The sequence below is a fragment of the Sorex araneus genome, chromosome 2 (genome assembly GCF_027595985.1).
Source record: "Sorex araneus isolate mSorAra2 chromosome 2, mSorAra2.pri, whole genome shotgun sequence".
Lineage (NCBI taxonomy): Eukaryota > Metazoa > Chordata > Mammalia > Eulipotyphla > Soricidae > Sorex > Sorex araneus.
In genome coordinates this window covers 368,361,254-368,372,185 of record NC_073303.1, presented here as the reverse complement: position 1 = coordinate 368,372,185, position 10,932 = coordinate 368,361,254, and the positions used below count along the sequence as shown (strand labels likewise).

Below are 10,932 nucleotides of genomic sequence, written 5' to 3'. Positions count from 1 at the left end.
TTTCTACAGATGTTCTTTTTGCTTTGCAACAGTAAATGATAAGCTAGTTGATCAGTTAGCAAAAGAGAAAAAAAAGGCCTGATAATTTTACAGCTCTCTTGTCTAACCTGCTTGCTCTGTTGGTGGTAGTGATGTTTTCTTTTCCAGCTGTAGTTAACTGTGTGTGGAAAGGGGGATTGTAAAACTCACTTGGAGGGGAAAATCTCTTTCAGTTTGGAGTGTGAGCTGGAACAGAGCTCCTAGTCTGTGTTTCTCCCACACTTCCAGTATCACACCATTAAACATCTTCCTGGGGACCAGAATCTCCAGGAGATGGTTTAGTCACTTCTTGCCTAGTAGCATGGGGACTACATTTGCAGGATGAGGGAGGCATGACAACCCCCCACAGTTAGGAGAGCAGCTGTTACTAGTTTGAACACAGGCAACAGAAAGCAAAATAGCGACAAATATTTCCTGAGTTCAAGTGACAGAAAGGAAGAGTAATATGGGGGTTCTTTTGGCTACATGCCGATGTCAGCTATGTTGCAGTGTCTAGTTGTGACTTGAGTTTTTACATTTTTCCTTTGCTTTGCTAAGTTTGTTTGTATGCCACTTTCTACCCTCAAAGAGGATGTGTGAGAGCTGCCGTTCAATGGGAGGAAAGGATTCATTTGCTGAAGCTGAGAATTAGCCTAGATGTTAGTGCATCAAGGGAAAAGCTGTAAAACACATCCTCTGACTTCCACGCTCAGCAGCTTCCAGTGCCTCCTGGTCTCCGGGCCTTCTTACACATTCTCTTATTTGAAAGTGTCCTTTTTTTCTGAAAAAAAATCTCACAGCAGCACTCTACAGATGGAGTGGGCCCAAGTGCAAGGGGCTGAAAATCTAATCTTCCTTGTTTGGGAGAGGGTAACTCCATCACGATGTCAAAGAATGGTTGCTGGGCCAGCAACATCAGAGTCACCTGGGAACTTAGAACTGCAAACTACCCGGACCAACTGAATTAAATTCAGGTCCAACAAGCTTTGGTTACTTCAAATGTATACTGACAGTTCAGAACCATTGCCACAACCAAGACGCTTTTGTTCATTATTATTTTTTGTTCATTACTATTCTCTGTGAAGACAAGTATATATTTCCCCTAGTCACAGGCCAGAGAGATCCTTTTTATGATGCACTCATTAAGCATCTATCAAGTACCTTATATGCAAAGGACTATTAGCTACTGTAGAGAAAGAAGAAAATGTGCTCCTGGCCTTTTGTGAGCTCATTCAGCACGACACTGTACCAACAATCTAGCCCATATTTGTGTACACAAATTTGATATGCTAGTAGAACAGAGATGAAAGCACATAGGGCCTGCCTCCTTAATGGCTCTGTGCAATGCCCTCTCACAGAATGAATATTATAGGCTAAATTCCCCATTTTATCTTTTATTTTATCAAACTCTCCTTTGTTCTCAGAGATGGGGGAATGAAGAGAGTTCACTTAAAGCTTAACACTTTGAATCACACCATTCCGCTGCTCAGTGATGGAAACAACACACAGACTCCTATTTCCTTGTTAGTGGCTTTGCTTTATGAATCAGTTCCAGCTCCAAGATCTGAGGTCAGGATGCAGAATCATCTTTATCGTTTTTCCGCCACACCTGGTGGTGCTTGGGGATCATATGTTTTCCTTATCTAATGGGGACTCCCTAGTGCATTCTAGTCCTTTGAGCCGCCTTCCCTGCCAGCAAAGCCCTCTTTTAACTGCCCAGCAATGAAACGAATTTGCAACACGTTCCCTTCTATTCAACTTTTATTAAAAGAAATGCTAAGGTACTGAGATGCAGTACATCATATTTATTACCAAAATTATTAACAAATATACAAAACTTATACATGTAATTTTCTTACATCCATTTATTCTCTATAATACTGATTTTCAAGTAGGTTATCTACAGTATGTAAACATCCCTTGGATTGACCTCACACAGGATTAAGGAAAGCCCTCTAACCCAAGCTTTTTTTTTCTTTCCCCCATCTGCTGCTTTTTATTTGGCTTCCGTTTGTAGCATCTACTCTTCACATTTGGCACATGGAAGAGACATCTACAGTGCAAAAGAGGCAGATTTTCTGTTTTTCCTTCGAACAATTTCGCAAGGGGTATCATTAAAGAGCTGAGAGCACTCTAAGTGGATGGATTTGGGGGTCACCGAAATACCAACAACGCTTGGCTCAGCCCAGCAACCTGAGGTCCACGTCATCGCCTCTTCTCCTTCGCCCACCCCCCCACCCCTCCCCCATGCAAGGCCGCCGTGGCCTTATCCTGGTCTTAAAAAGGGTTCAAAAACCAAACCAAACCATACCAAAACCATCCACTCCAGAACAAGGAGGTTATTTATATCCCACCGAGGAACAAGTTCTTCCCCCGCGTTCTTCTGCGTGGCTTGGTTTGTGCAGTTTGACGAGCCAGTAACACTCTTCCATGGGGAATAAAATGTTGATTAAAAAAAACAACTCAAGAGATGAAAAGAAAATATTAAAAAAAAAATTTAGAAGATTAAAAGCCACCCCCCTCCCCCCCGAAAAGGTCGAATTTTCTGCTTCCCGTGGTCGCCTCCGCACCGCCTCTCCGCAAGGGCATCACGCGCTACGGGCCCGGGCCACGGCCAAGAAAAGCCCCGGCCCCACACCCGTGACCTGGAACCGCAGACCTTCGCGTGGGGTCACAGAGAAAGACGACGACCCCCACCACCGAAAAAAAACGAAAGCAGAGGTCCTCGGCGCCGCGCGCACCCGCTTGCTTCCCGCGCTTCCTTCTGCGTCCGCTACTGGGTAAAGCTGATCTCGCGAGAGCTGGGCCGAGACCGGCGGTGCGGCGCGCAGGACAGACGGGGTGTGCGCGTGCACGCGCGCATGCGCCTCCCGGCGCCCGTCACCACAGCGGCGCCGGCCCCTCGGCCGCCCCGTAGAGCTCCGCCAGCTTCCGGAAGCGGGGCCCCCAGTCCGTGAGGAAGTCGAAGCTCTGCTCCGAGTCCGACGTGGCCGACTGCAGCGAGCTCAGCGAGCCGGCCAGCGAGCCGTCGCCCTCGAACATGTAGGTCTGCAGCGAGTCGAAGGGCGGCGCCCACAGGTCGGCGTCGGCCTCGTAGAGCTTGGCCAGCACGTAGCTGTGCACGGTGCTGCTCACGGCGCACGTCTGGGGCACGTGGCGCGACAGGCTCTCGATCTCCGGCAGCATGTCCTGCCGGGCCTTGGGGGCGCCGCCCGCCTGCGCCTCCCGCGGGTTCCACATGGCCGCGATGTCGAAGGCCTCCGTGTCCTCCTCGCCGCCGCCCTCGTCGTCGTAGCGCACGATGTTCTCGTGGATGTTCTCCTCGTCGTCGATGATGTACGGCTGCTTCCGGTGCCGCCGCATGGACAGGATCAGCAGCACCAGCACTGCGGGACCGGAACCGGAAACAGGGCGGGCGCGTTAGAGACCCGGAAGGGGCCGGCGTGACGTCATCCCCACGTGCCCCACGGGCCCGCGAAGCCTCCCAGGGGTGTGCTGGGCCGGCCTTGGGATGCGGTGGACCAGTGCACTGCCCTTCCACCGCATCCCGAGCAGCTTACTAACATGCATGCCCGGAAGCCTGGATCGTGCAGCAGAAATGTTGTCAACACTGGTCTGTTAATATGTTTATTGTAAGCGACACATCGCAGGGGTGCTGGGGCCCGGGGCTGGGGCGGTAACTGAACTCTGTGGGTGATAAAATGTCAATAACTCAGTGGTTACCCACTGTGGGGCCAGGGATGGAACCCGGGTCTCCTATGTGCAAAGCACTGCTCAGTGCCTTGAGTTCTCGCTTCCCGAGAATGCTTTTTATTTCTTCCCAAATGGTTCATGGATTTTGTCTCTTGTTTCCCACCCATTCTGAGCTGCTTAAACAGTGAGTCATAACACTTAAAAAATACGTGTTTTAAAATAAATTTCTGTATGGTTTATTGTTACCGAGTATATTTCTTTACCTATTGTGTGTGTGTTGCGGGGGGGGGGGGGGGGGGGCGGGGCCTGGAGCTATAGCACAGTGGTTGGGCGTTCGCCTTTCATGCTGCCGACCTGAGTTTGATTCCTCTGCCCCTCTGGGAGAGCCCTGCAAGCTACCGAGAGTATCCAGCGTGAGGCAGAGCCTGGCAAGCTACCCGTGCATATTGGATATGCCCAAAACAGTAACAACAAGTCTCTCAATGAGAGACGTTACTGGTGCCCGCTCGAACAAATCGATGAGCAATAGGATGACAGTGACAGTGTGCGTGTGGGGGTGGTGTCCCCTAAGAAGTGTTGGGGACACTAGGTGTCTCATCTGGGCAGCTGTTGACTACTGGTTCAGTTCGAGGGCCTGAGGACTGCCCAGGCTTCCCCGGTAGTGCTCGTGGGTCTCCCGGGGGTACATCTGGGGTGTCCAGGTGACCATTTGGTTCTGGGGATTGAACCAAAATCAACTGCAGTGAAGGCAATTCTCTTACTCCTTGTATACCCATTTTTATACGCTAGTATACCCCGAGTCACTTAAAAAAATCTCTCCAGCAAAGGTGTCAGGAGTTGAAGTTTAAGAAGCCCTCCCTGGTTGAAAATGGAAGCACAACTTGTCATCACTTGTGTTTAGAAAAGAGATTGTGTGTGCAAATAAAGCCCTACATCTTTTCAAATGATTTAATTAGAAGTTGCATGTATTCAATATCAACTAACAGCTTTGAAACTATGTTGGTTTTTGTGTATAACCCAGGAAGCAGTCAAGATAAAATTCCAGGAACAAGGACACTCTGGCCTGCGTTCAGTAATGTAATGTAAGGATCAGGTTGTATCTTTATATGAAGGCAAATACAGATTTCTCTCATTACAGTTACATTGGCAAACTGCATTTTTTTTTATCTGTTTTGTTTGTTTTTGGACAAAACCGGACTATGCTCAGGCCTACTCCTGGCTCTACACCCAGGAACTACTTCTGCACTCAGGGGATATAACCCAGTTCTGCCCTTTGCAAAGTCAGTGCCCTACCTGCTGTACTCTCGCTTACAGATTCTTATGTTAGCATCTTAATAGCATTGTACTTTTAAATAAAAATCCTCTACTAATGCATTTTCATACAGACATAATGAATTTGAGCTTGTCTTAGTTTTTCTATACTAACTTTAAAAAATTAAGAGCATAGATGACTAGCAGATCCTCAGAAAAGCTTTGTGGGAGAGCTGGCTGTGAGTTTGGGGCTTCATTGTCTTCCTGGAAGGGCAGAAATGAGCAGTGACCTTTCACATTGCTCATCACATTATCAAAGAAGCCCCAGAGTTAGATGTGCTCTTGCATGTTTGTATAACATTTTATCACCACAAATTCATTTTTCCACCCAGGGTGTGTTCTTTGTGGCTTAAAGGAGAGATAGAGATAATCCCATTGAACTGTTTATCTCTGACTGAAAACATTTTCCAGGAAGTGCGTGGAGATTTCAGCTATAGAACTGCTATTGATTTTTTTTTCTTCTGGTGTACTTTGTTACAGCTGGTGACAGTTTGACAGCACTGCAAAATAAGACCCCAGTTTATTCAGGGAAAAAAACAAATGGAGTATAACTGTATGCCCAGTAGTATTTTTCAAGACTGACTTAAAAAATTTGCAATAATGATTTTCAAAGTAATGGAGAATTGTGGCACTTTACAGGAATTGGAATTAATGAATATTAATACAAAATATTTTCTCAAATAGATTGACTATACTGCACACATAGAAGGACTATTGCATACTCTCATGTGTTTTCTCCCTGTAAAAATGGGACTCAGACTATACAACTAAGATTTTAGTGAAATGGACTTGGGCTCTAAGAAAGTGAGGGTGACAACTGCATCAAACATTGGGATGTGATTTGGATCAATGCAGGTAGGAGAATAGGGTTCTAAGTGAACTTGTATTGGTAGATTCAGTTAAACAGTTACCAAACTCAGATATTGTTTAGGTGCTGTACTAAGCAATGGGGTAATAACATTGCATAAGATGTAATTTCTGCTTTAATATGTTTGCAGTCTAAGGAGATTATAGATACTAATGATTAATACAAGGCAGGCAATGATAAGGGCTGTTATATGCAGGTTACAAGTGTTGTGAAGAGAATACCAAAGTAGGGCTAGTTAATTATTCCTAGAGGACTGGGAAAACTACACACATGGCAATGGCATGGTAAGGCGGCGTTTAATATATGAATTAGTTTTGGGGCCACAACCAGGGATGTGCAGGGCTTACTCCCTACTCTGCACTCAGAGATACTCCTAGTGGGCTTGAGACCTGATATGGCATGCCTGGGATCAAACCCCGGTCAGCTTCATGCAAGGCAAGTGGTATTTTAAAACATGCTAGATACTGAAAAATGATTTTGAAAACCTACCAGAATTCCTAGGGTGATAGAGAAGTGAGTATTTTATAGAACTATTTCATCTCTTCATAAAAAGATCGCAATGTTTTATTTTTTAGTTAATCTGATCAGAATAACAAATATTATGTAATACCCTGAAACTCAAATTTTGTGACAGATGTGATTTCACTGAAAGGCTTCCCTGGAATCAAGTCCAAGGAAGTTTATTCTTTTGATATTGTGGGAATACTAGATAAATTTTTAAGATATGAAGAAATGCAGTAAAAATTATTACTATTACAAAACTATTTGTGTCCACAAATAGTATTTTTCTGAAACGTCAACTACAACTGAAACTGTTTTGTAAATTCTCTTTTACTGTGGGAAGTGTGCTCTTAAAAATAGGTGCCTAAAACTGCGAGGATTTTGTGACATGTCTATTCAGTTTAACTCCTGAAAACTGTCTGTTTATTCCATACAGGTCAAAAGACAAGGCATAATGTGATCGGAAGGCACAAAATAAATTGCTCTTGGCATATTGCGTTTAACTTGACAGCCTCCCTCTGCTCATCTCTTTAAATCAGTCTTTTTGTAAAGATGATTACTTTTGCTCTTTGTAGGCCAGGGTGAACTTAATAGCATAGATAATTCTCTAAGATAAAAGGAAGGAAAGTCAGCCTGGAAAGTTCTCCTCGGAGAACGTTTCTTCATAGGGCTGTTACAGCTGATCCTGTTAGGCACACAAGGACTCCCAATGCCACCTTATGGACAGTCCAGGAATTACATGAAGACTTTGTCAGTGCGACAGGAACCATAAAAGGCAGACATCCAAGGACTTAAAAAGGTTACTCATTTATCCTGTGTCCCCCTTCTAAAAACAAAAATTAATCACGTTTTATTATTTTTTTCCCAGGGCTGATGCGGCTAATGCCACAGACCTACCTAGGAGTTCAACCAAGTGCTGACATGTTGTAACAGAAAGTTCTTCCTTTCGTCTGACTTTGACTCTTGGTCAGGGTCAAGAATATATGTGGATATTTGTATCCTGAGTGCCTTGCTTTTCCCCCTTGTATAACTCTAGAATTTATTATATATTAAATAGTATTACCATCTACTATTTCTGCTTTTACTCTAATTAAGATATATATGCTATGAATTGATCCAGTCAGAGGAATTCAGAGGTAGGTACCAATAACTTTTTGGTTTCTAGAGTTGGTTCAGGAGTTGTTTTTGAGGGTGAAGTTTGAAGACATATTGCCCAGTTTTGTGTACCAAGAAGTAAATGGGGTGGATCCCTTGCAGTATGGCTTGAGAGGAAGAGCAGAGGGACCCTGGTACGCCCAAAGTGTTCTTCCACTAGTCTGCCATCAGAACATCAGATCTTACTTCATCATCAAAGGCACACCGACCCTGTTAGTCGTTGTTTCTTGGTATATGGGAGGGGAGGGACACTAATGCTCCAGACAATTTACACTCCAGCAGCAGAAGCCATGTCTGCTACACAGACAGCCCCACCATATCATTCGTTCTGTCACATCCCTGACATCTCTGCTTATTTGGTGAGGCCCTCCCTCACTACTCTCGTCCTTCTAGACACTCTGTTTCTCTTCTCTGTGATGCCACCTTCAGAGTTGGGGCATGACCATTTAGGGCCAATGGTCAGATAAGGATGCACAAGATTGTGCCTGCCTGTATTTCAGTTTGCCTTAATCTCTGATGTTCGGTTATGGACCTGTCACAATTTCTTTAGCTACTTATCTGAACTGAAGGGGTTAGAAGAGGTGATGATCACAGCCTAATAGGATAATCAGTTTGTCATGTTAGTTCTGTGATGTCAAAAAGAATTTGCTTTGCTCTGGAGCAAACTCTGAGAAGGCTAGCACCTATCTGCTTATCCATTCCAGCTCCTAGAAGAGAGTCCTGCCTAGCGTTGATGTGTGACCAATATCTGGGCTTTGATCTGGCCACAGAGGTCAGCAGTATCTGAAGGGAGGGACTATTGCCAACTTCCTTTTCACCAGATTCACGCTACCACCTTGCTACCAAGCAACAGTATGAAAAAACAGTCCTTTGTAGGTTTGATAGGATGACAGCCCTAAGTGAGCAAAGTAAGCTCCTGCAGCACCCAGGGGATGAAAGGAAACCACTGACTCACCTAAGAGGACAAAGATGCAGGCCAGGATGGCAATGAGGGCACCCCGGCTCAAACTGACTGGGAGCATGTAGGCCTCAGGGCTGCAGGACAGGACGTGGCCGTCGTCATCACAGCTGCACACCTGGATGGTCAGCGTGCCTGTGCTGCTGAGGGCTGGCTGCCCGTTGTCTGATATCTGGATGGGCAGGTAAAAGGCACTCTGCTCCTGCTGCCGGAAGCCAGACCTTCTGGTGAGAATCCGGGCGGTGTTATCTGAAGATGAGAAGAGTCGGGATTGAGAAAAAGAAGGGGGGAAAGTGAGAGGGAGGCCATTGCCCACTGAGATTCCTGGACACCGCGGGACCTGACAAGTGAACACGGAGCTGAAGGACAGTACCCAGAGCTCTGCTGTCACATGGCACTTCCCCTAGAGTAATGACCACTTTCCTGGAAGTGTGGACAGTGACCTCATGATACTTCCTTCCTCATCCTCCAGTGTATCCTAGGAGCATATACTGTACTCTGGCAATAAATTCACAGGCTGTGGAGCGTACTTCTCTATCTATAAATGCAACAAATCATATTAGCATAACCCTACATCCAATCACATATCTAGAACAAATTCACAAAGGTAGTCAAATATTAAGAAATCACAGAATCATAAATTAAAGTTGAATTGAATGGAAGGGTCAAGGTCATTGAATGTCTTCATGGAACCTTCATACCAGACTCTAAGAAGCTAGTCAGTAATCACAAGATTGGCTTGGGGGGCTCCAGTTGAGGAGGTGAGGCAATACTCATCGGATTCCCCCAGAGACCTCCCTGGTAGAGGGGCGAGAGTGGTAAATTAGAAAGACTCTAGCCCAGACTGCAGCAGAAGCAATAGGGGAAGTAGCTTAGAACCCCCACCAAGCTCATTGAGTGAATTCAGTAGCCTGGAAGACACTCCCAGTATTAACCAGCTGTATAATCTCTCAAGGATTTCGGAGGCTACATGCTGAAGATGTTTAATGAGCTCAAAGAAACAGTGGTGCTAATAGTTAATAGCACAGGAAACTATGAGAGCAGAAATGAGAAAACTACAAATAGAAGTGACAGAACTGAAGAGTTTGGTAGTGAAAAAAAAAACTCAGTGGAAACATGGGAAGCAGAGTAACAGCATTCAAGGATAAAAGTGAGCTCCAAGATGAAGTTCAGGAAACTACTATAGAACAATAAAATAAGAAAAAAAAAACCCTCAAAGTAAACAAACAGCATACAAGAGAACTATGGGATGGATACAAGAGGAACAACCTAAGAACATTGGAGTCCCTGATGAATAGGAAGGTCATGTTGATAAAGAATCATAAGTCAAAGAGATCAGAGCTGAGACATTCCCAGAGTTTAATTCAAGCACCCAGATTCAAGAGGCCTGAAGGGTTTCAGCCAAGAGAAGCCAATAAAAATATACCTATACACATCATCATTAGAATAATGAAAGTCAAAGTAGAGACAAAATATGGAGAGCAGTAAGATGCAAGAAGAAAAACTTCCTTAGTACTCACAGCAGACTTATCAAGTGGACACTGGACACTATGGGCCCCAAATGGTAGGATACCGAGTGAAGTCAGAAGGAGAATCATTTCTCTCATATGTGGGATGTGAAGACACAGAACAGGAGAATAACAAATGCCCAAAGGCAGCAAAAGCTGAGAACTTGTCTTTAACAAGAAGCTTTCCACGGAGGGGAGTGGACACTGGGGGGGGGGGGCGTGGGGGAGGTGGAGGATGTGGTACTAGAACAGTTCATGTATGAAAGGCTGTAAACTAAGATGCCCCAAATAAAATAAACATTAAAAAAAGAGGAAATGAAAAAGACAAGAAGAAAATGGAAGAAAATGGCAGACCAATAAATGCATTGATTTTTTAGATTGAGGAAAGCAAGGGGGCCAGCATGGAGGGTGGAAAAGTCCCCTGAGGGTATTCAGCTGCAGCCCCTTCAGGCTTGAGTGAACCAGCATTTGGATTCAGAAACCAGGATTTTTGCTTGCTTCTAGGCAAAACCCTGAGGCCTAGGGCAGAGTCCTTTTTGAAAGTCTCTTTTACCCTTTGTGACATAAAGAGCCCAGGGCGGAACTGTCAGACTTCAGATCTAAATGAAATGTCCCTGGGAAAGCTTGACAGGAACAAACACCAAGGGGTGACTCGGGGACCCTATTTGATCCTGCTCTGCAGCTCTCCAAGGCCGGGCAGCTTTGTGCCTCCAGGAAAGAGGCGAGGAGGAGCCACAGGGCTGTGCTGATTGCTTCTTTTTGCTACTTTGGCTGGAATTCCTGTCTTCTGCTATTTTCTTTTTAGGTCTCTGAAGTGCAGTTACCAGCAACGCCTTTGCTTTTTAAACAACCTGCTCACCCAGCAGAAGCTTATTTGAAATCTAATCATGTGATACTCCCTGCTATTTCCTTCTTGGTGG

The 10,932-nt window shown here is 45.2% G+C and overlaps 1 protein-coding gene across 2 annotated transcripts in view; it reads right to left on the bottom strand.

The window, feature by feature from the left end:
• Positions 1-1,761: 1,761 nt before the first annotated feature.
• CDH20 (cadherin 20) overlaps positions 1,762-10,932 on the bottom strand; it is a 239,990-nt gene continuing 230,819 nt past the window's right edge. For both annotated transcript variants that reach the window (XM_055125038.1, XM_055125039.1), the window contains exons 11-12: positions 8,502-8,753; positions 1,762-3,404 (exon numbers count right to left, since the gene is read on the bottom strand). In XM_055125038.1, coding sequence (XP_054981013.1) covers positions 2,899-3,404; positions 8,502-8,753 — 758 coding nt within the window. In that variant the 3' untranslated portion in view covers positions 1,762-2,898. The remainder of the gene's footprint in view (positions 3,405-8,501; positions 8,754-10,932) is intronic.